At 45.3% G+C, this 23,769-nt stretch overlaps 3 protein-coding genes across 4 annotated transcripts in view; all 3 read right to left on the bottom strand.

Annotated features, from left to right (window-relative positions):
- Window positions 1–712: 712 nt before the first annotated feature.
- Window positions 713–4,496, bottom strand: mief2 (mitochondrial elongation factor 2). The gene is made up of 8 exons (XM_058075929.2): window positions 4,320–4,496; window positions 3,318–3,475; window positions 3,084–3,249; window positions 2,933–3,024; window positions 2,688–2,864; window positions 2,450–2,613; window positions 1,500–1,652; window positions 713–1,428 (listed from the first exon to the last, which is right to left on the bottom strand). Exons 2-8 carry the CDS (start codon window positions 3,453–3,455, stop codon window positions 927–929), a joined length of 1,392 nt encoding a protein of 463 aa, XP_057931912.2. The 5' UTR covers window positions 3,456–3,475; window positions 4,320–4,496; the 3' UTR covers window positions 713–926.
- A 682-nt stretch (window positions 4,497–5,178) lies between these two features.
- alkbh5 (alkB homolog 5, RNA demethylase) lies at window positions 5,179–9,143 on the bottom strand. Of its 2 annotated transcripts, none has more exons than XM_078793565.1 (5): window positions 8,989–9,143; window positions 7,831–8,765; window positions 7,690–7,770; window positions 5,903–6,025; window positions 5,179–5,802 (listed from the first exon to the last, which is right to left on the bottom strand). In XM_078793565.1, the coding sequence occupies exons 2-5, from the start codon at window positions 8,523–8,525 to the stop codon at window positions 5,643–5,645; spliced, it is 1,059 nt and encodes a 352-aa protein (XP_078649691.1). In that variant the 5' UTR covers window positions 8,526–8,765; window positions 8,989–9,143; the 3' UTR covers window positions 5,179–5,642. The 2 variants fall into 2 exon arrangements, with proteins under 2 accessions (XP_078649691.1, XP_057942910.1); XM_058086927.2 differs by having other exon boundaries at window positions 7,831–8,527; window positions 8,989–9,107.
- A 240-nt stretch (window positions 9,144–9,383) lies between these two features.
- Window positions 9,384–23,769, bottom strand: part of myo15ab (myosin XVAb) — a 40,897-nt gene continuing 26,511 nt past the window's right edge. The window contains 29 exon segments of the mRNA XM_078793245.1: window positions 9,384–10,149; window positions 10,243–10,383; window positions 10,476–10,609; window positions 11,729–11,862; window positions 12,290–12,423; window positions 13,928–14,088; window positions 15,111–15,207; window positions 15,275–15,352; window positions 15,434–15,528; window positions 15,684–15,814; window positions 15,925–16,007; window positions 17,193–17,266; window positions 17,347–17,419; window positions 17,494–17,563; window positions 17,644–17,759; window positions 17,822–18,027; window positions 18,196–18,270; window positions 18,409–18,520; window positions 18,604–18,745; window positions 19,921–20,039; window positions 20,114–20,229; window positions 20,330–20,405; window positions 21,887–21,946; window positions 22,153–22,268; window positions 22,509–22,626; window positions 22,692–22,785; window positions 22,882–22,942; window positions 23,057–23,152; window positions 23,263–23,341. Of these exon segments, the coding sequence (XP_078649371.1) occupies window positions 10,048–10,149; window positions 10,243–10,383; window positions 10,476–10,609; window positions 11,729–11,862; window positions 12,290–12,423; window positions 13,928–14,088; window positions 15,111–15,207; window positions 15,275–15,352; window positions 15,434–15,528; window positions 15,684–15,814; window positions 15,925–16,007; window positions 17,193–17,266; window positions 17,347–17,419; window positions 17,494–17,563; window positions 17,644–17,759; window positions 17,822–18,027; window positions 18,196–18,270; window positions 18,409–18,520; window positions 18,604–18,745; window positions 19,921–20,039; window positions 20,114–20,229; window positions 20,330–20,405; window positions 21,887–21,946; window positions 22,153–22,268; window positions 22,509–22,626; window positions 22,692–22,785; window positions 22,882–22,942; window positions 23,057–23,152; window positions 23,263–23,341 (3,093 nt within the window). The 3' untranslated portion in view covers window positions 9,384–10,047.

Genomic DNA, 23,769 nt, shown 5'->3' with positions numbered 1-23,769 from the left:
ACAGCACAGGTTCTTATTTAGGATATCTTTAATAATACATTTTATTTAGAAGTGCTCTGTAGAAGTCACTGTACTATCTCAAATAAGAGTGAGCAAATGACATTAAAACAGCATATAAACTGAAAAAGTGGGCGAGGCACATAATTAAAATGTTCTCTCACTTATGTGAAGAACATTTTGAGTCGGTTACTCCATTCACTTTGCTCACGGGTACTGGATTCTAGTGACCTGAATCACCCATCACAGAGGAGTGAGTAAGTGAACAAGGTAGCAGACCAATACTGGTGAGCTCTTGGTATCTAAACCATCTTTCATATAGAGGATCTTTGACAAGTGTTTAGGGAGTAGTTCCTTAAGAACAACACAGCAGGGCACTCCTTTGACTGTCCTTTGTTGCAGTGGTTAAAGCAGAAGTGGTTAGTGCGCAGGCCCCACAGCTAGGAGATCTGAGTTTGATTCCACCCTCGGCCATCTCTGTGTGGAGTTTGCATGTTCTCCCTGTGCATGCGTGGGTTTTCTCCGGGTACTCCGGTTTCCTCCCACATTCCAAAAACATGCTAGGTTAATTAGCGACTCCAAATTGTCCATAGGTATGAATGTGAGTGTGAATGGTTGTTTGTCTATATGTGCCCTGTGATTGGCTGGCCACCAGTCCAGGGTGTACGCCGCCTCTCGCCCGAAGACATAGCTAGCACAAAGGAAAGGGCAACAATATTAACAAGTGCTTTATTGTCATTTTCACTCCATCCCATAATATGTCACTCATCAAGGAAATAAACATTTGTACGTTTTAAAAGCAAGAAGAATAAAATGAGGCAACTTGCATGTAAAGAGCTTTTCCACCTGATGAACACTTCCTAGTCCTTGTCCTGCATCACATCCTCATGATTCCATTTGTGGGCATGCCTTGTCAGGATGGGACCGTGTCAGATGAGCAGTATTTCTGGCTCGGAGGTGGCACAGTACAGCATGAAGCCCATCTGGTCCACTTGGTCGTCCGTCAGTCCGCTCAGCAGGTTGACGGTGGGCTTGAAGTAGCTGTGCAGGGTCTCCTGCTCCAAGTGGCCGATGAGCTCGGCGACGCACTGCCGGAAGCGAAGGTGCAGGCTCCGCTCGCTCCAGTTGCCCTCGCGCTCGCTCAGGTGCAGAACGAGGTTGGCCAGGGGGGCGGAGTCCAGAGGGCGCAGGGCGGGGTTGAGTCGGCACACCGCCTTGAGCAGCTTGAGGGTCAGTCTGCGGCAGCCGTCGTCGGCCGCGTCCAACTGAGCCAGGCGCCGCGTCTCCAGGGGGTAGAGGGACAGATGCCAGGCGTTCATCCAGGGGGCGGTGAGCTCGGGCTGGCCGGTCAGAACCACGTCACCCTCCCTCAGGAGAGGCAGCACGGAGATAAAGAGGGTCTGTTCGCTTAAGCCGCTTTCTTTTGTGCATCTGGAAACGAAGGAATGACGACTAAGAAATAATCAGCAACACTTTGCAGCGAGAGTGGAGAAAAGACACACCCGATCTCCAGTCTCAGGTCCGGGCCCCCCAGCACCGGTCGAACCAGACAGTCCAAAGTGCTGCTGATGGACGGCCAGTTCATGGTTTCCATCACCGCTTTGCTCAACATGTTAACAACAGCCTCTGCTGACAAGTAGCCGCCCACCAGGTACCTGCAGGAAGTGGAAGAAATATTAGCATATTAGCATTTTACTGTACAAAACATAATAAAATCATAAAAATGACATTAAAACATGAATTAAGTTCACAAAATGATATGGCAAGATACATTCAAACAGACGGCAATAAAAACATCCTTAAAAACTTTGTATTATTGTTATTAAATTAACAAATTATAATAAAATTATTTAATAAAAAATTTAAATAATAAAAAAACTTGCCAATTAAAGTGTAAAATGGCAACGCTTATCCTCACGAGGGTCACGGGGGTGCTGGAGCCTATCCCAGCTGTCTTCGGGCGAGAGGCGTGGTACACCCTGGACTGGTGGCCAGCCAATCACAGGGCACATATAGACAAACAACCATTCACACTCACATTCATACCTATGGACAATTTGGAGTCGCTAATTAACCTAGCATGTTTTTGGAATGTGGGAGGAAACCGGAGTACCCGGAGAAAACCCACGCATGCACGGGGAGAACATGCAAACTCCACACAGAGATGGCCGAGCAGGGTATCGAACCCGGGTCTCCTAGCTTGTATGGTAATTTCATTCATTTTCTGCCGCTTATCCTCATAAGAGTTACAGGGGTTGCTGGAGCCTATCCCAGCTGTCTTGAGTCGCTAATTAACCTAGCATGTTTTTGGAATGTGGGAGGAAACCGGAGTACCCGGAGTAAAAACCTACGCATGCACGGGGAGAACATGCAAACTCCACATGGCCGAGTGTGGAATTGAACCCTGGTCTCCTAGCTTGAAAAATGTGACTGAAAGCATAAAATGGCCCACCTGTCCCAGTAGCTGCGTCCTCTGGGAAAATATTCCAAGTTGACACGTCGGACCATCCAGTGCAGAGGATGCGTGAGCAGCGTCTCCTCTCCAGGGATGAGACGCCACAGAGAAGCCTCCAGCTGCAAAGGCACCAGCAGACACGCATGGTCTGCAGCGACCACCTGAACACCACATGGGAATCAAACAACGGTTGCACGGACGCTGGGAAAAACACACCAGATGTTGGTGCTCACACCTGCAGGTCGTCCAGCAGAGAGCCGCCGAGGCTCATCTCTCCTAGCGGCATGTCGGATAGACGGCTGTGCAGGAAGCCTTGGATCTCGGTGCAGATGTCCAGAGCCCGAGACTGAGCCCGGTGGACCTCCGACGGAGAGAGCGCCGCCCGGGTGTGGTAGAACTGCAGCAGACGATCCTGCACATATAAAAGTGGAACCGTCGTGACTCGGGGTGCTCGGTGTCTCGGTCCCGGGGTGGTCCTACCTGTAGTGTGGGGACACACGAGTGGACCCCGTGGGACTTTGGCTCAGCTTTGGGTTCATCAGAAGACGTTTGGCTTCGTCCGCAGAGGTCAGCTGATTGACGAGAGAAGCCGCTGAGTCACGCAGGATGCTTCATATGCGTGTGTTCTCACCTTTCTTTGATCCGGTTGCCTTGGCGACGTGCTGCATGACCACGCCCTCAAGACCCCTCTTGATCAATGTAGGCGACGACGACACCAAGCTCAGCTCCTCCCAGCTCTCGGACATCTTTTGCTCCACCTTCTCCTCCTCGGCGGCGCGGCCCGCACGCTCAATCAGCTGGACAAAAGCACAAGCGGTGCACAACATCTGTTAAGGAACGCCATCAGATGTTCTTGTGTACTCACTCGCTTCACCGCCAGCGTGGCGATGCCCAACATGGCGGCTCCGCCCACTCCCAACACCAGGCGAGCGTTGGACAGCAGGAAGTTGATCACCACGGCGATTCCGTCCTCGCCTCTTCTCCGACCGCCTTGGAAGTTCATCGTGGCTCCTCCCCGTCAGCCTCCACGGGAACAAACGTGTCATGTGATGTGTTCGGGGTCAAGAAAAAAAAACGACAAGCCATGTTACTTCAGAATTAAGCATTCACAAGCATAAAAATGGCATAATAAATAAAAGCCATTAAGAAGATTAAAGGCTACTATTCTACATTGGCCACTAGGTGTCAGTATTGTACATGCACCACACATATAAACACACTTTATTGGCACCTACAACGGCAACAGGTGATTACTTGAAGAGAAAGTTCCAGAGCATTGCGTCCTATTTATAGGCACACCAGTGGGGGTGACATATTTAACAACTTTCCTCTTCGGGTTACACTGAACTAAACCTTACTCCATTTTCTCTCAGGGCGTTTGAACGTACCATTAATGATACCACTGATATTATTCCCATCCAATACTGAGAAAAATCCAGGCTGGTATCGGAAGTATCGATATTTCAGTATCGAATTGAACCTCACCAGTCTATATGACCTCTTGTGGGCGGAGTCAATCAACACCGTCATTTTTTCAAGCATGACAGAAACATTTCTTTTAAATAAAGCCCGAATCGGACATAAAGTGTCCATGGAAGTCAGGTGTCCATGAATGCGACATGCAAATCAGTCATGTGATTAAGAGTTAAGACCTTTGCTAGTTTTCAAAGCACTGACTGGCGGCCTCAGCTCTCGTCGTGTTCTGTGGAAACGACATTTATCTACAAATATGCCCACCCTGTTGTTTCTTTAGTGTTGTTTTTTTCCCGTCTGACTGACTGAGTGCGACCAGGAAGACGCCAGCTGCTAGTGCTAGCACTCAGCTAATTTCGTCCGTTACGGTCAACTTTTAAATATAATAACTTACCACTCAGTGTATGGTGAACAAAAGCAGCGCGGCACCAAACCATTCGTCTTGTTAAAGATGCAATTGAGGAAACTACTTAAAGTACTACAGCTCAACTTCACATTCATATAACTGTAGCATGCTAGCTAACAGCTGTTGTCGGAAATCTTCTTCGACCTCAATATAAATCTCAGGCGGCAAGAAGAGGCGGCAGCGCCCTCCGCAGGAATGACTATGCAACTACTACTACTACTAGGAACTGACCAATCCAAAGGAATCCAATCCACATTTTACAAACAGTTTCCAAAGTGCTGCAAAATGTAGTAAAACAATAACCCGTCCATCTATTTTCTATACCACTTATGCTCATTATAGTCTCGGGTATCCTGCAGCCTATCCCGGCTGACTTTGGGCGAGAGGCGGGGTACTGGTGGCCAGCCAATGGCAGGGCACATATAGACAAACAACCACATTCACATTCATGTAACATGTATTTGTGGTCTACGTAAATAGACAAAGAAAAACAAAACGTGCATATTCTTATCACTCACTAAAGTACAATTCGATGGAAATCCCACAACATGCATCACACTCAAAACATTAATTCATATTACGTGGTGTCTTTGAATGCAACGCTTGAGGCTCATAATAACACGTTGTTGGTGTGATTTACTATTAAGGGAGTGGTTGGCAGTCGTGGTATTTTTTTATACATTGATTTAAGTTTGCAGTTCATTTGGAGTTAATACAAATGTATAAAATGTCATCTTTGTTCATAAAATTATTTGAAAAACACATCAAATTTTTTCATAATTTGACAACCTGAGTTCCAACAGCAATTTCTATGAAAATGATACACACACACACACCAGTCCAAGTGTGATGAGGAACATTCTGATTTAATACAGAAAAGCAACATGGCCTCTCACACGCTTCGAGAAACAAGGCCCACATTTTCCATAATCTAAAATGGTGTTTGCTGAGAAAGAAAAAGAAAAAGGTAGAGGTCATAAATGTTTGAGGACGTGGAAAAGAACTAAGGTGTCTTTCATCATAAAAGTTCCCTCACTCAAAGGCTACACAAACGTTATTGTACAAGGTAGATTACAGCTCAAGATTCCTTTATTATTTACAAGTACTTTCGCTTGGAAGGTATTTACACCTCCCTTATCAACAAAAACATGCCAAACTCTGTGCCTCTCTCAAACAATGTTTCAATTGAAGGTGAATGAGAAGTAGAAGTGATGACAGAAACAAAGAAATGAGTACTGTGCTTTCTGCTGGGCTACAACTGAAGCGAGAGAAGATCAGAACACCTAAAAAGAAACGTGTCGGGTGCGATCCTCAGTGGCGTCTCATCTTTACTTTGCGCGCGGAGCTCTCTCTGTGTTTGTCGTAGTCGTGCTCTCGCTTCCTGTGGTCGTCCGAAGTGATGCTGTGACGCCTCTGGCTGAAGGACGACGGACGCCTGTTCTCCTCCTTGTCCATCTCTAGGACTCTTGGCCTGGAGGGCGGAAAGATAGAAAGATTTAAACAAGATGTCCAACAACCAAACAGGAGATGGATAAGGTAGAGTTGCAGGGAAAGGTCAGACGGTTGCATGCCTGTGTGCGGCGTCTGGGTCCGCTTTCCGATGAGAGCGTTTGGCTTTGAGGGGAGCGGGTCTCTCTGTGGGAGCGGAGCTTAAAGGGCTGTCGGAGTCAAGTCTGGGGGCATCGGGTCTGGTCCTGTCGGGGTGGAAAACAAACAGTCACTGGGTGCTTGGACGTTTGTAAACGTCATGGTCAGAGACCACAGAGTGAAATCAACACAAAAAGCAACATCGACATTTCATTACATCGAATGGACTTCTTAATGATGACAGCAATATATTATACATACATTTGAGGTACAGGAGAAATATGATCTCAGGGAAGAAGTACATTTGAAACACTTCTATGCTAGGACTACGTTAAAAAGCCATAGCATTTCAGTATGTGGAATCAAACTATGGAATGGATTGAGTAAGGACCCCAAACAATGCACAACGATGAGCCAATTCAAGAAACAATACAAGCAGTTGATGTTTGCTAAATACAAGGATGAAGAGTCTTGAACCAGTCATGATGTGCTATATATATCACTATATTGACACTTACTATGGTACACATTATGTCATTGGATGCTCATATCACCTCGTATTTCGGTACATGGCCCAAAATAAATAAATACTAAATAAATAAATATATAGAATTTTTAATTTAAAAACAACAATATTTTTTTATTATATTAGGAAAGCAGGAAGTGAACAAATGTAACAGTTACTGATTGTTAAAGTCATATCATCTCGTACTTCGGTATGTGACCCAAAATAAAAAATAGAATTTTTAATTTAAAAAAAAAAAAAACTTAAATTATATTAGGAAAGCAGGAAGTGAACAAACGTAACAGTTACTGATTGTAAAAGTACCAGATGGATTTAATAAGCTTTGCTTCTTCCTACTCCTTTTGGACATGTGGAACTGTGAACTGATTATGTGATGCATTCAATTGTAATCTGATGCATGTTCAAATGAAATAAAACCATTACCATTACATTTGAGGCGCGTACCGCTTGACAAGAGCCAGCTTTGTTATTAAAAAAATAAATAAATCAGGCTTCAGTACACAACTTTTCATTACAACACAACTCATTACTTTTAATAAAGCAGCGGTGTCCATACTCGGGCCCACTGCACATACAAAAAATAATTTGTAGTAGGGACGGTCGGTAATATTGGCCCCATATCAGCATAATAATATGCTATATCAGTGGATATCGGTATCAGATTTTTCCCCAAACTGCAAAGCGGTCATTAAAAAATGCTGTCCAGATGGACATTTGAATGTTAACGTGACCAGGATGCCCCCCCACAGGGGGCCTGCAAACAGTGCAAGTGAAGTCGGCTATAGCTCCTCAATTCAGCCTCTGGGACGCTAGCTCTTAGCCATTCACTAAAGAACAATATGAAGGTCATGAATTAACTGAATTCACCTTTGACCTCCAGAATCTCCACTTCCTTGTTTGACTTTCATCTTAGCCGCGCGGCACTGACAGGGAATCACAGCACGCATTTTTTTTCCCCAGCAGCTCTGCAAAAAACGGGCTCCCATATTTTCCGACAGGAAAACCGCCGCTCAAACATGTAAACAAACGTGGATGGCTAGCAAGTCGGCTTGCTCCCTCCGTCCATCTGAGAGGGAGGAGCCATAACGGCATAGCATTGGACTCAGCTTTGCTCGAGTATCAGAAATAGACATTTCCGTGGGCGTCTCAATGACTTGCTATTCAGGAAGGGGGGGTGGGGGGGTCTCGGAGAGTAACAACCCCAGTAAATAGCGGGATCTACATCAAACTCATGTATCCACTCACTTCCGAAGGATGATGACAGCACGCCTCTCCTTGATGTCCTGGGGTCTGATACAGTGGGTGATGTCATCCGCAGCATAACCACTAAGAAGAAAATGGATGTTTTTAATGTGATAATGTGACTATTCAGACTTTCGGACTCACCTGAGGACCGTGACGCTGCCTCTCCTGACCGGCAGCACAAAAACCGGCTCGGACACCCGGATGGGCTTGAACTGGAAGCGGCAGCCGAAGCAGAGCGCGCTGTCGCTGAAGAAGGACACGGACACGATGGGCCGCGCAAAGATGTGCAGGGGGTCGACGTGTGAAACGATGCAACCGCCCGGCTGGTAGTCGTTGATGACGGCGCTGTTGACAAAGCCCTCCGGTATCACGCCGCTGGACACCAGCCGCTGGATGACCAGCTCGTGCACCCAGCTCGGGATGTCATCCACCTCGCCCTTGCGGTACAGGCGCTCCTGACCCGGACCGCGCTTCTCCAGCTGGGCGCCGTACGTGTAGCCCTCCCCGAAGAAGTACTTGTTGCGGAGGGGCGCCCGGTCCACTGTGTGCTCGCGGTACAGTCCGGCTTCCCCTTTGGCCACCACTTGGTCGATCTTTTCCTCGATTCGGACGCACTCCTCCGGCGTGAAGATGCTCTTCTGAAGGATGCTGCTCTTCACTCGATGGGCCTCCAGCTCCCGGTGCTCGGCGCTGTCGTCGCTGTGCTCGCAGTCGTCATCGTCGGACTCGCGGTGCCGGCGTTTCCGCCCCCTCCCGTTGCTGGTCTCGTGCTCGTCTCTGTGTGGAGGCATCGACCTCAGCTTCTCCCTCAGGTCGGAGTAACCGCTGGCGGCCATGTCTGTGGAAGTTGACTCCAAAGTTAGCTGGCGGATATCATGTGTCAGGGCTGCACGGAGGAGCGGGATCCGCTTGGGCAGGGTTGCTACGAGCCGACACGACGTCAAAAGGAGTCCGTGATAGTGTAGCGGTTAGCTAGCATGAGTAGTAGCTAGCACCAGCTACCTTCTTCCCCCTTCGTCCTGCCGGTGCCTCGACACGGGGATTTAGTGTCCGCGTCAGCAGAACAGTCGATATTCCTGGAGCGATATGGAAGCCAACAAACAAAGAAAGCCAAAGTTAAACTCGACGTCGTCACGTAGTTAGCCAACGGAGCTAACAGCGGCTAACCGCTAGCTAGCTTAGCCAAGCTAGCCTGGCTTGGTCGCTCCGTCGCCGCCTGGAAATGCAGCAAAAGCACGCCGCAACATCTCACAAGTCGCCGCTAAATTCCAAATAACGGCGTCCCCCACCCGGATTTACCTTGAGGAACCCAGGGAAAACCTTGTCATTCCTCCGGCAATGGCCGCTTTAGCAAGCGGCGGAGAGCCTCTTTGGAGGAAAACGCTGAAAATAAACTCGTGTAGCCTGCCAGTGGTCTGCGCATGCTCAGTTGTGAACAGAGCCGCCTTCTTGGGGCGGTACTGTCACGTGACACCCAGAAGCGTCATGTCCATTTTGGGAACCCTGAAAATTGACCTCTAAACCTGAGCTTAAGCTATTTATCGGCCATAAAATAAAATAAAAAAACAACTTATTTTTGTAGTAAGCATGTGTACATTGTACCATTCAGTCAAATTTTGCCAATTAATACGCCATACATTTTCATACAAGTGTGCTGCCACTGAATTTATTTTCATAAAACACTATTTTACAAAACTGAGCAGATATAATACACTTTTCTGAAAACAATGTCAATAAGGACTTAAAAATAATTTAAAAAGATACAAAATACTTTTATACACTCGACACATCTGTCATATTAATCAGCAAATAAAAGTACATTGGTTTGCAATTTGTCCTGATATTACTTTACAGTACATTTGAGCAATTCAATACAAGTGGTACAAATATGCATAGTTATACCCTCACCGACCATAACATTAGGCACACTTGCGCAGTTTAAAGAAATGATTATAAACAAAAAGATGACAGAAAATACAAGTTTAGCATTAGAAAATAGTCAATTGATGGCTAAATAAGATGCTTTCCACTCCAGTCCTGTAGGTGGCGGTAATTGGCATTACAACATATGTGTCGCCACAGCTCCTGCTGGTTAATGTAGTGGGTCATTGCTCCAATTGGCGCTAATTCAAGATGTTGTTTTCGAGTAATCCTGCTACATAATCGACAAAGTCCCATCAAACGTACAAATACTGTTAAATTGATATTTAAAGTCAGCCTCAGTATCTAAGATGTAATTTGCTCTATCTGCGTGCAGGTGTGCCTAATGTGTCCAGTGCGTAAACGTGTGGCGGTGGCAATAATGCGTTTTGATCTGCTGCTGGTTTGAGAAACTAAATGTGATTGCATGCACGCGTGCTACAGCATGGTGATTTCGCTGGGCGGCAGGGTGAGCCTCTTTTCACGCACCAACATCATGTTTTCCACCTGCATGGCGATGACTCGACACAACTCCAGGCCCTGTGGAGAAACACTTGCGGGCGTAAGAGCTCTGGACAAGCAGACACGGACTGAGCAAATGTCACGTGTGATGGCGTCCCCCGCGGGGGCTACCTGCTCCAGCTGCAGCTGAATGAGCCGCTGTGTGACCATGTCGCCCAGTGTGAGGTCCACGTAGGGGTAACTAGATCCAGCAGAGGGCCTCTGGGTGCGGCTGGCCTGCACCTCCACCAGCGGGACCGTTGCCATCACTTCCTGCTCCAGGAAACAATTACAATTACACCACTTCAGCTCTGAATTGCAGCTGCATGTAAGTACAGTGAACGCAGCACAGTGTGGCCCCTCACGTGTGTGCTTTTGTGCAGGAAGTGGAGACCGTTTTGATTAACGGCAACGATACACGGGGCGTAAAATGAAGTGGAGCTGCTGCTGTGGATGTAGAAGAACGACGAGCCAAACATAGGGAACGCACTGATCAGACCTGCAGACACACAGTAACATGTACAATGAGGGGAATCAAACTTGAGGGCATTTGATCACCAAATTTACAAGCACCAAACTCTACAAGCACCAAAAGATTAAAGATGCACCTTTTTAATCAGGCTTTTAATTAATATTTTTAAACTTTTCTGATGTTTTTATCTTTTTAGTCCTATTTTATGCTCTTAGTCTTCAGCTTTTAACTCCAGTGTTTTGTTTTTATCTTTTTAGTCCTATTTTTTTTTGCTCTTGGTCTTCAGCTTTTAACTCCAGTGTTTTGTTTTTATCTTGGTAGTCCTATTTTATGCTCTTAGTCTTCAGCTTTTAACTCCAGTGTTTTGTTTTTATCTTGGTAGTCCTATTTTATGCTCTTAGTCTTCAGCTTTTAACTCCAGTGTTTTGTTTTTATCTTTTTAGTCCTATTTTTTTTGCTCTTGGTCTTCAGCTCTTAACTCCAGTGTTATGTTTTATTTTTTAGTCCTATTTTTTTGCTCTTGGTCTTCAGCTTTTAACTCCAGTTTTTTGTTTTTATCTTGGTAGGTAGTCCTATTTTATGCTCTTAGTCTTCAGCTTTTAACTCCAGTGTTTCCTCAGGGGGGGGGTCCTCCACACTGGGGGCTGTGTCAGGTCTGCTGAGGGGGTGCCATCCTTGGGTCCCTTTGACCCGGCCGGCTGGGGGTTCCTCGCTTTAATGTGGGGGTTCGCCCGTTTGTCGGAGTCGGGGGGCCCGGGTGCTGGTCCTCCGATGGCACGGCCTGCAGGACCTCCCAGTGAGGACGCCCCCAAAGGTGGCGTTTCCTTGTTCCTCAGTGCCATGCCATGTCTCCCTACTGTGTGTGATTGTGTGTGTGTGTGGGTCTAGTATGGAGGGTGGGAAGGAGGGGCTTTCTTTTGTTTCTTTGTTTTTTTCTTTTAATTGTGGTAATTGTTTTAATTCGGTAAAGCACTTTGTGTTGCATGTCTTTGGAGGAAAAGTGCTATACAAATAAAGTTGATTTGATTTGATATATCACTTTTAAACTGTCTTAGTTTCAGCGTGGAGGCCATTGCGGGACCCCTGGCACGGATGAAAAATATAATCATGTTGAAAAAAACAACCACCGGACTCTACCAATCTTACCCAGGAACTGTGCTCGGGCCTGGTGCGGACTCAGGGTCTGCACTTGCTGCATGTGCTGCGTCGCCATCAGAACCCACTGCTGGGGCGGCTGCTTTTTGAAGAGAGGCGCGGCGATGTACTCCGACAGCTCGTGTCTGGAGGAAGCGAGATCACAGGCTGACATCAACACGTTGTCATTCATCTCTTTTCGCTCCAGCTGCGGCGTTCCGCTGATGCTGATGTACTCCAGAGAAAGAGAGCCACAGAGATAAGAGAAGACAACCGCACCCACAACTGATCCTGGACCTGTCAACAAGTCTCTCCACTGTACGCTTGTTGAACATCACAGTGGTGCATGTTCAATCTACGGTGCGATACTGTAGCGGTCATTATTATTTCTTCATCTTAGCAGGATGTGTGAGAACACTTAGAGCACAAAGCGGCCATTATTTTCATTATTTTGTGTTGATCCATTTATTCTAGGAGTACTTTAATGCCCCTGTTGCCAGGCAGACTTCCACAAACCGGAGACATGAGTCATTTTTCCATGTACCACAATATAAATATTGATATTTTCCTTACATGCTGGGGATGAAGAGGATGTCTTTGGCTCGGTGCTGCAAGGCCGCCAGCTTGGAGATCTGATGGAACTGTTGATCACTCACTGTTCCGTGTGGAAGAACGTTGAGGAGACCTTTGCGGTAGTCCGGCAGGATCTAGACTCACAGCGTAAAGAACAAGGTGAGGCTTTCATTAGAGATGCCCCATATTGGCTTTCTTAACGATATCACATACTACAGTATTAATTGGTCCTGTACCCTAGAAACCGCCCATGAATGATACGGGAAAAGGCCGAAATGATACTGTGTCAAAGCCCAGGGCAGTGATACTGATAAAATATAGAGTTTAACCATGTCCAGTATCAGCCCCCGTAGCTGTCCACTCGGAGCGCGCTGCTCTGGTATCGTGCCCGTGAAACAACCAATCAGAGAACAGCGCACGAGCGTGAACACACAGTTTACACTGTTTAGATATAATACATGTAATAAACTGAAAATTTTCTGGAAACAAAATGGTCTTTTGATTGAATAGTACATGATAATAAGCTCATGATTAAATAGTATGTGATAATAACATCATCACCTTCGGTCTCGGGCTGATACTGGCACGCGGGGGCATGATACTGGGCCTGATACCAGACAAACCATGTGATAACCTATAATACCGAGACTGTCCAGCACTTCATTACCAAAACCGATATCAACCGTTACAATAGCAACCAAAACCGATACTGTCCAGCACTTCATTACGACACCGGTATCAACTGATACTTATAGGTTATCACATGGTTTGTCTGGTATCAGGCCCAGTATCATGCCCCCGCGTGGTGGTGATCTTATTATCACATACTATTTAATCATGAGCTTATTATCACGTACTATTTAATCAAAAGGCCATTTTATTTCCAGAAAATGTTCAGTTTATTACATGTATTATATCTAAACAGTGTAAACACAATAATTGCAAAAATATTTCAACAATAATATTTTATCAACAGTTTTATCTTATCAATGTCTGACAATTAAAGTTCCATTAATCTAGTTTGCCCTGTTCTCTGATTGGTTGTTTCACGGGCACAATACCAGAGCACAGCGCTCTGATTGGACAGCTACGGGGGCTGATACTGGACATGGTTAAAATTTGGTTAATATGGTTAATATTTTATCAGTATCACTGCCCTGGGCTTTGACACAGTATCATTTCGGCCTTTTCCCGTATCATTCATGGGCTGTTTCTAGAGTACAGGGCCAATTAATACTGTAGTATGTGATAATAAGATCATCACATGGTTTGTCTGGTATCAGACCCAGTATCATTCCCCGCATGCCAGTATCAGATACTGATACTGACACTTGGGGGCATGATACCGTTACAATAGCAACCAAAACCGATACTGTCCAGCACTTCATTACGACACCAGTATCAACTGATACCAGTGCCTACTGTTGTTTTGCCCAGAATGTAACGTATGCAATCAGTGAAGTGATAGTACAAGCTCATTGGTGCATAAAGGAAACATATGAGACTAGAAGTATTAAAGCAAGATGTCTTACCCTTTACCCATAAGCAGCAATTTCATTGCAAATTGTATATTTACAATCCAAAGGGAAAATGTATTATAAGCAGAAAAAAAACAATGGCGATATTGGTCTGCGGTACCTGGTTGTAGTGCATGGCCACGTAGAGCTCGCTGTCAAACTTGAGAGGCTGAGTCCACACCACCCGTCGGAACCAGAAGCTATAGTTGTTGTCGACGACCTCGGCTTCCGTGGCGACATCCAGGATGTACTCGTGCTTGTTTAGAGGGCGCACGTTCTGACCTGGGCACACGGGTGGGCTTATTCCCAAAACCACCCTTTCCAACATTTGCACCAAGAATTCCCGTTGATATCATCGGAAGAAAAAACAATACCTCCATGATGCAATATCTAATTTTTATTTATTTTAATCATTTAATAATTATGTAATAATTTTTCATACATTCATTCATTTCATTCATTCATCATGCGTGCTGGAGCCTATCCCAGTTGTCTTTGGGCGAGAGGTTGCCAGCCAATCACAGGGCACATATAGACAAACAACCATTCACACTCACATTCATACCTATGGACAATTTGGAGTCGCTAATTAACCTAGCATGTTTTTGGAATGTGGGAGGAAACCGGAGTACCCGGAGAAAACCCACGCATGCACAAGGAGAACATGCAAACTCCACACAGAGATGGCCGAGGGTGGAATCGAACTTGGGTGTCCTAGCTGTGAGGTCTGCGCGCTAACCACTCATCTGCCATGCAGCTATACAGATCGTTATTATTATTATTATTCATTCATTTTCTACCGCTTTATCCTCACAAAGGTTGCGGGGGTTGCTGGAGCCTATCCCAGCTGTCTTCGGGCGAGAGGCGGGGTACACCCTGGACTGGTGGCCAGCCAATCACAGGGCACATATAGGCAAACAACCATTCACACTCACATTCATACCTATGGACAATTTGGAGTCGCTAATTAACCTAGCATGTTTTTGGAATGTGGGAGGAAACCGGAGTACCCGGAGAAAACCCATGCATGCACAGGGAGAACATTCAAACTCCACACAGAGATGGCCGAGGGTGGAATCGAACCCTGGTGTTCTAGCTGTGAGGTCTGCACGCTAAACACTCGACTGCCGTGCAGCCTAATTTGTCATACAGTTTCTATTTTATTTGTGGAATTTGCAGAGGACATACAAAATGAGGTGTGGACAAAAAAAATGGCCCCATGCCGCATTTTGAACACCCCCTGCCATAGCCATTTGGAGACCTAGTTGACAAAACACTGTTGTGATGTAGTGCCTTGAAATTACCTCTGCCGGTGACCAAAAATATGGCGTATTCCTCGATGGCCTCCAGTCTATGCAAGCCCATCTCATAACACAGTTCCTCGATCACCTCCAGGGAAACCTTGACAACAACACCGAGACATCAACACAAAGCGTACACGGCGAGTGGAACCTCGCTCAGCACTTACCGAGCACGTTTTGATTTTCACGTGACGTTCGATGCCTCCCGGAAAGAGGAAGAGCTGACGTTTGGAGCTTCTGCCCGCCTGAGGAAGTGCACGTTCATTCTCATGTCACAGCGGTCGTTCATCTGAATGATGGATCAAAGAACATAAAAACGAACTTACCATCATGGCTTTTAGCTCCATGTTGCCGGGTGGAACATTGCGGCCTCCATGTTGGAACGTCTTCTTCAGGTTTTGCTCACACGCTTTGGCGATACCTAAGACGCAGCATCGCAAGACAGTTAGGATGATGTTGCTTTGCTCATATGGAATATTATTATCATGTTATTATTATGGTTCCTGTTCAGGTCATTTAAACCTACGACACAGTTCAAACCGCTACGTAGCGACGTGACTGTGTGTTTTTCGTTACCCTGATACTGTACGCCGGCGCCGAGACAGGCCTGTGTCAGGTATTTCAGCAAGAAGGGCTTGAGGACCTCGGAGCACCGACTGAAAGCAGTCAGGATGTAGAGCAGCCTCCACCCTCGCTGGCAGCTGTCACTACATCACACACACACACACACACACACACACACACATACACACACACACACGGGTCACAGTCCACCACAGGTGTTGTCAAATATACATTGTAATGTAAAGAGACGTACGGTTTAGCGCTGGTGTTGGTGGTGATCTGTTTGATCACCTGACAGTAAGCCTCGTCCCTCATCAAGGTGAACTCTCCTATCAGCTGCAGCACACACACACACACACACACAGATGGACCTTGACTGCAGTGTATACTAGGGATGATCCAATCAGGGTTTCATGCTGCCGATGGCGATCCCGATAATCCATGAGTGAAATCAGCCGATACCAATACCGATCACACACATGCAGTGTAAATGTTTACATGTACTTTCAGCAATATTAGTAACAATTATTCATTCATTCATTTTCTACCGCTTATCCTCATGGGGATCACGGGGGTGCTGGAGCCTATCCCAGCTGTCTTTTTTGGGCGAGAGGCCGGGGTACACCCTGGACTGGTGGCCAGCCAATCACAGGGCACATATAGACAAACAACCATTCACACTCACATTCATACCTATGGACAATTTGGAGTTGCTAATTAACCTAGCATGTTTTTGGAATGTGGGAGGAAACCGGAGTACCCGGGGAAAACCCACGCATGCACGGGGAGAACATGCAAACTCCACACAGAGATGGCCGAGGGTGGAATTGAACTCCGGTCTCCTAGCTGTCCACAACTCACCATTTGTATTTCACAATGCACTTATATCGAGTCGGGCTGCACGGTGGTGGAGTGGTTAGCGCGCAGACCAAACAGCTAGGAGACATGGGACATGGGTACTCTGGTTTCCTCCCACATTCCAAAAACATGCTGCAACCCTTGTGAGGATAAGTGGTAGAAAATGAATGAAATGACCACACAAGCTAGGAGACTTGGGTTCGATTCCCTGCTCGGCCATCTCTGTGTGGAGTTTGCATGTTCTCCCCGTGCATGCGTGGGTTTTCTCCGGGTACTCCGGTTTCCTCCCACATTCCAAAAACATGCTAGGTTAATTAGCGACTCCAAATTGTCCATAGGTATGAATGTGAGTGTGAATGGTTGTTTGTCTATATGTGCCCTGTGATTGGCTGGCCACCAGTCCAGGGTGTACCCCGCCTCTCGTGCAAAGACAGCTGGGATAGGCTCCAGCATCCCCCGCGACCCTCGTGAGGATAAGCGGTAGAAAATGAATGAATGACTTATATCGAGTCTTCTTACATTATTCACTGAACACATGAATGAAAAGCAGGTTCGCCCCCCCCTCTGCTTTGCGTTTTAAAGCAAGTATCGGCCAATATCGATATTGTGACTTTTCGGTGGCCGATTGATCGGCGCACCCTAGTTTATACACGTGTGTGTCACCTTGAGGAACGTGCTGACCACTTCCTGTTCCGTCAGTCCCCTTAACGGAGCGTCGCCCATGAAGCGCATCACCACTACAGAAATGATTACACAACATGATGAGATGATAAGGTGTCATGGTGAGAAGATGTGATTAGACCACAGGAGGACCTACAGAGAAAGAGGTCTGCCGCCACTCTGTTCATGGCCGGGTCGGTGAATTCTATCAGAGACTCGCTCAGGGGAGTCTGTAGACCACATAAACACACTTCATGTAAACGTCAACCACGACACTCATAACATTTGTTATTAATGGCTGCACCTTGGAGAACTTGACCATTTCTTCAGGTACCCTGGAGTCTCGGCTCTTGCTCTTGTTCTTCATGGAGTCCCTGAAAGCATCGTTTAAAACACAGTTGCTTCTAAGTCATCCGTCTCCATAGTGACCGTCTCTTGTTTGTGTCAGCCTCACCCTCTCCCACTGGCTGCCTGTCTGAAGTACTTCCTGGCAAATTCAGGCATGTCGTATTTGCTGTCCTGCAGGGTCCTCTCATCCACGTCGCCATCGAAGCCGTCCAGAGAAACCCTCTGAGTAGAAAACACTCGTCATTCCACGAGTCACAATGTGGCTGGACGTACGAGGAGCCCACCTCGATGGTTTGATCAATCTCATGTGCTGCCATGGTGGACGCCACAGCCACCGCCACCGCTGACGACACGGCAAACTGACCCGCCCCTCCTCGAGGCTCGGTCTTGCGGTCCAGCGGCAGGGACAGGAAGTCTGGAGGTGCTACCGGATGGACGCATTCGGCCGGGAAGGCACCAGAGCGTCCAAACACAGCGCCGAACTTCCAACCTGTCCCACACAGATGAATGTAGAGTTAGTAGAACGGATTGATGGAAGGATGCAAGGATGATATATGGATGGATGGATGGATGGATGTATATAAGGATGGAGTGATGGACAGATGAATGTAAAGATAGTTGGAGGTGATCTCAGGTGGAAGTAGACTATGTCTCTCACCAAAGTCCTGCGTGTCCCTCTTGAGCTCCTCCAAAAACACCACTTTCTTCCTCACCACACAACCGTAGCTGTAGCCTGCAACACACACACACACACACACACACACACACACACACACACACACACACACACACACACACACACACACAATTAGATTACACATATAAGATGAGAGGACATACTGTGTGTGTTTTTCCTGCAGCAGCGTGTCACCTTTCTCCAGCCCATCCAGCACTTGCAGCCTGATGATGTCGCCTTTATGGAAGTTGAGCATGGAGCGGTCGTCCGCCACAAAGTTCCGTTCTGCGATCACGTAGTCTGAATCCTGAGAAGAAGTGAAGGAGGACGCATATGTCATACTTTCATACTTGCACATCGATTTGAATTGTGCGTGTGTTTGCATAGTACCTTCTTGATCTCGTTGATGAAGGCGTCCACCAGATGTTTGACCTGCGGTGCCTTGGCCGAAAACAGGATGAGCTTCTCGTTGGTCAAGTTGAACTCCAGCATGTTCTCAGACGGGATGGTCACAAACAGGATGTCTGCGAAACTGAAAAAGCCATAGCATTTCAGTATGTGGAATCAAACTATGGGATGGATTGAGTAAGGACCTCAAACAATGCACAACGATGAGCCAATTCAAGAAACAATACAAGCAGTTGATGTTTGCTAAATACAAGGATGAAGAGTCTTGAACCAGTCATGATGTGCTATATATATCACTATATTGACACTTACTATGGTACCCATTATGGCATTGGATGCTCATATCACCTCCTACTTTGGTATGAGACAAAAAATTAAAAAAAATTTTAAAAATAAAAAAAAATCCCCCAAAAATTATAGAAATTAATAAAATAAATTAATAAATAAAATAAATTTGCTAAATACAAGGATGAAGAGTCTTGAACCAGTCATGATGTGCTATATATATCACTATATTGACACTTACTATGGTACCCATTATGTCATTGGATGCTCATATCACCTCGTACTTCGGTACGTGACCAAAAAAAAAAAGGTATGTGTAGTGGATGGCAGCTAGTGTGTAAACATCACTCTCTGACACCTTAAGAGCTGCGCTGGATAGTGGCTTGACACAAAAGTACGATTTTATGAGGAAAAATGACAATAATGACCTCCAACTTGTGTAGGCTTCATCGTATGTCAATCCAAACTACACTGCAATTAAGAAATGCCATCATTCATTCATTCATTCATTTTCTAACGCTTTTCCTCACGAGGGTCACGGGGGTGCTGGAGCCTATCCCAGTTGTCTTCAGGCAAGAGGCAAGGTACACTCTGGACTGGTCGCCAGCCAATCACAGTGCACATATAGACAAACAACCATTCACACTCACATTCATACCTATGGACAATTTGGAGTCGCTAATTAACCTAGCATGTTTTTGGAATGTGGGAGGAAAATGTCGGAGTACCCGGAGAAAACCCACGCATGCACGGGGAGAACATGCAAACTCCACACAGAGATGGCAGAGGGTGGAATTGAACCCTGGTCTCCTAGCTGTGAGGTCTGCGCGCTAACCACTAGACCGCAGTGCCGCCCGCCATCATATATTTCATTTCATATTTCTGTATTTGTATATAATCCTATGGAAATGTGTTAATACTTATAAGTTGTTTATTTTTAGATGGTTTATTTTTTTACTGTTTAACTGGTTCTGTCCTCTGTGCTGCTGTGCAATACAAATTTCAAGTTCATACGTGTAGGCTCTGAGGACTCGGAAGTAGTCTGGAGCCGCAGCGCTGCTCCTCACGGTCTTCAGCAGCTTGATGCCGCTGTGCGACACCGACATGACCTGCACGCCGGTTCCCACGCTGCCCTGCACAAACACACACAACAACACAAGTGTAACACAGGAAAAGCCATTTCTCTTTTTAGGCGTCCCAAACTCACCGAAGCTGGGAAAAGTCGAGAAAAGTAGATTTCCCAAGTGTCCCTAGCGGCCGTGACGATGGTTTTCTTCACGTGTTCCTCCACTGGATCCATGTTCTGTTGGACCCCATGCTCGCCTGCGAGTCACACACATGCATATCCACAGTACATATCCACTGGTGAGTGTCATTGTTGAAGGAGTGTGTAAAGCGTGTGTAGGAAGAAGAGAGGTCCTACCAAAGAGAGCTTTCATCTTCTGCCTTTCATCACGCCTGATGCGGACGCATGCCTCTGACAGAGTGTCGTTGACTATCTGCAAGGGAACACACAATTAAGCACACGGGCGAGAGTTAGCTTTCATCTGCTGTGACATCTGCAAAACGTGTTTGGGGGGGAAGGAATAAAAAGTCTAATGGAGTGGATAAAACAATTGCACATATCATTTTAGACATGGGGTGGCCAAAGTGCGGTCCATTTGTGGCTCCTGGTTGTTTTTGATTGGCCCGCAGGGCACCAGGGGAGGTGTCCATGTTTTAAGGTTGGTGTAGTGAACATTTTGTGACAAAACAGCGCGCCAAACGTGCCCCGAAAGATCGCCAGCTCCGACTTGGTCTATTCTTGGCGCAGGCGAAGCGCACCCTGCGCAGTGGTGAAGTGGCTGACAGGCGCACAGTGCAGAAACATCACCAAAACCACACAGGAAGGTTTTTTCAGTGTCAGACACATTTCAATGCAATAAACAATCACAGCGTCTGAATGCGTCTTCTGAAGGCCTTATACAGTATTTGTATTTGAGCTAATTTGGGCATTTTTATGCTTCAAAATAATTTTTTTTATCGATTATTGGACCTATTTTTGCTGTTATCGGATTTATCAGCATGATAAAGGTTTTGATTTATTTTGAAAAACCGTGATAAAGTGAAGCTGCAAAATTTGAAGAGCACGGTGGTAAGGGATTACGGTATTAGTGTTATTGTAGTATTATTTCTAGTATTCCCTACAGGGAATTGTTGACTGTTTACCTCCGAGCCACAATATTTTAGCTAATTTGGGCATTTTTATGCTTCATTTAGGCAAAATAATTTTTTTTTATCGATTATTGGACCTATTTTTGCTGTTATCGGATTTATTTTGAAAAACCGTGATGAAGTGAAGCTGCAAAATTTGAAGTGCACGGTGTTGAGGGATTACGGTATTAGTGTTATTGTAGTATTATTTCTAGTATTCCCTACAGGGAATTGTAAACTGTTTACCTCCGAGCCACAATATTTTAGCTAATTTGGGCATTTTTATAGTTCATTTAGGCAAAATAATTTTTTTTAATCAAATATTGGACCTATTTTTGCTGTTATCTGATTTATTTTGAAAAACCGTGATAAAGTGAAGCTGCAAAATTTGAAGTGCACGGTGTTGAGGGATTACGGTATTAGTATTATTGTAGTATTATTTCTAGTATTCCCTACAGGGAATTGTTAACTGTTTACCTCCGAGCCACAATATTTTAGCTAATTTGGGCATTTTTATACTTCATTTAGGCAAAATAATTTTTTTTAATCGATTATTGGACCTATTTTTGCTGTTATCGGATTTATCAGAATGATAAAGGTTTTGATTTATTTTGAAAAACCGTGATAAAGTGAAGCTGTGAAATTTGAAGTGCACGGTGGCGAGGGATTACGGTATTAGTATTATTGTAATATTATTTCTAGTATTCCCTACAGGGAATTGTTGACTGTTTACCTCCGAGCCACAAAGCTTCTTATAATATCATAATTGAGGCGTGTTTTTAGTCACCTGTTTGAAAATGAGGTCCAGCACCAGTGGGTCGTTGAAGCTGTCTTTGGGATAAAAAATCTGCAAAATACACATAAACAGAGCATGAAGTTTCGCTAGAAGAAAAAAAAACTCCCACAAAAAGAACAATACATTGAATATAATTTAAATACAAATTATTGTGAGTTTTCTCCCAAAATTGTGAGGAGGAGCGCCACCCTCATAAAGTCCTCCTACCCCAAGTGTAATAGAAAGCTGGACAAGACAGAATAAAGGCAGCCATGCACCTCTTTCCTGAGGTAAAGTCTCCAGGGGACATTGGTGTAGGTGTAGTATTCCTGGTTGCTGCTCTGCTGCAGTTGCGTCTGGATGCTCTCTGCTTCCACTGGCAGCTCTCGAGACACTGCATGGCAAAACGTCCACACCATTAACATTCATCTTCATCTTACACTTCCCTCCTTAAAACAAGACAAGTTTTTGGGTCAGACTAAAATTGGGACAAGTGTCTCCTGTTTCTTGGAGTATTTCCACGTGGCTAAAGGAGCTGAGTTCCCTAGATGACGCAGTGCAGACATACACTACATAGAAACTAGCTTAAAAGTGTGTCATGTGAGTGTGTGTGTGTGTGTGTCAGTGCCAGAACCTGGTGGAGGTACCGGAACCGGACGAGCCGGCGGTCTGGTCTTGGTGCTCTTGCTGGGTTTTAAGGTGGTGTCCTTCATCACGGGAGCAGAAGGCGGTGGGGCCACCGGGCGTTTAGGCTAATGCACAGGCATTAGCGTGATTTATCTGTGTGCAAGTGTACATACAGTACATGCGTGCTTACCTGTGGAGCAGGAGGGTTGTCCATTTGAGGTTTTAGGATCTGCAGCGCTTCATCACGAGGGGTTTGCTTTTTCTTGAACTTACCCTCTGGTCTCCTGACCACATTGAACACAAACAGTCCAGTTGAAGGATTTGTGCACATGTTATATGTATATATGTAATATATGAAATACATTTGATGCATTTTTCACCTTTTGCCAGGTGGAAGGGCCTCCAATGGTGGCGGTGGGGAGTTGTACCTCTTGATAATTTCTGTCACAAATAAACAGATAAAAGCAAAACAAACATCTCTCATATTTTGGCCTTTTGTTCTTCTTATTTTACGGAAGCATTTTGATTGAATTCAAATTGAAAAGCAAATTCCACCTTGAATGTCTTGGCTGGGCACAATGTGCTCCGTAGACAAAGGCGAGTACTTCACCACCTCACCAGCAGGGGGCGGAGGAGACGTGGCCACTGGGGCTGCACATTGTCCACACACACACACACACACACACACCATGCAAACACACACATTTAGCAACACAAGCAGTTATTTCAAAGTGAAGGGACTCAAGGTGCTGCTCTCTTACCAAACTTTTTGGCAGGTTTGTTCTTGTCGATGGGAATTGTGGGGGCTCTTCTCCGAGGAATGCTGTCCTTCTTATTAGACTGTGGACACATACAAAGGACATTGGTATTAATCTACCTATATTGGAAGGTTACATTTTTAATTTTTGTTTCAATTATTTAATTTGAATGATTTTTACATAATAATATATAATATAAAAATAATAAAATGTTTAATAATAAAATAATTAAAATGTAAAAATTTTTTTTTTTTTGAAAGTCTATTCCATGTCTACTTGAAGGACACCCTGCAGAATAAAATGCTAAAAATGAATAAAATAATAAATTTCATTGTGTTGTTTCGCACAGAACATGGCACAAAAATACTTTTAACAAATAAATGTGAAGTTTTACGTTGAGTGTTTTCAGTTTTGAAGCTTATGATTTAATTGTAATGATTTTTAAAAAATAATTTATGATTTCATTCATTTTTACTTTTAAATAGTTCATGAATAATGGACACAATTAAC

The sequence above is a fragment of the Doryrhamphus excisus genome, linkage group LG9 (genome assembly GCF_037039965.1).
Source record: "Doryrhamphus excisus strain RoL-2023G ecotype Guam linkage group LG9, RoL_Dexc_Guam_v1.1, whole genome shotgun sequence".
Classification (NCBI taxonomy): Eukaryota; Metazoa; Chordata; class Actinopteri; order Syngnathiformes; family Syngnathidae; genus Doryrhamphus; species Doryrhamphus excisus.
Note: the sequence above shows the minus strand (reverse complement) of the source record. Positions and strands in the feature narration are given on the sequence as shown.

Bases quoted from the DNA above. Each gene is read 5' to 3' on its own strand.
- alkbh5 (XM_078793565.1), bottom strand. From the start codon at position 8,525: ATGGCCGCCAGCGGTTACTCCGACCTGAGGGAGAAGCTGAGGTCGATG. The intron at 7,771-7,830 runs GTGAGTCCGAAA...TTTTCTTCTTAG, and splicing joins GGCAGCGTCACGGTCCTCAG to TGGTTATGCTGCGGATGACA. The intron at 6,026-7,689 runs GTGAGTGGATAC...CCACCCCGACAG, and splicing joins GCTGTCATCATCCTTCGGAA to GACCAGACCCGATGCCCCCA.
- mief2 (XM_058075929.2), bottom strand. From the start codon at position 3,455: ATGAACTTCCAAGGCGGTCGGAGAAGAGGCGAGGACGGAATCGCCGTG. The intron at 3,025-3,083 runs GTGAGAACACAC...CTCGTCAATCAG, and splicing joins GGCAACCGGATCAAAGAAAG to CTGACCTCTGCGGACGAAGC. The intron at 1,653-2,449 runs GTGGGCCATTTT...CACTTCCTGCAG, and splicing joins GGACGCAGCTACTGGGACAG to GTACCTGGTGGGCGGCTACT.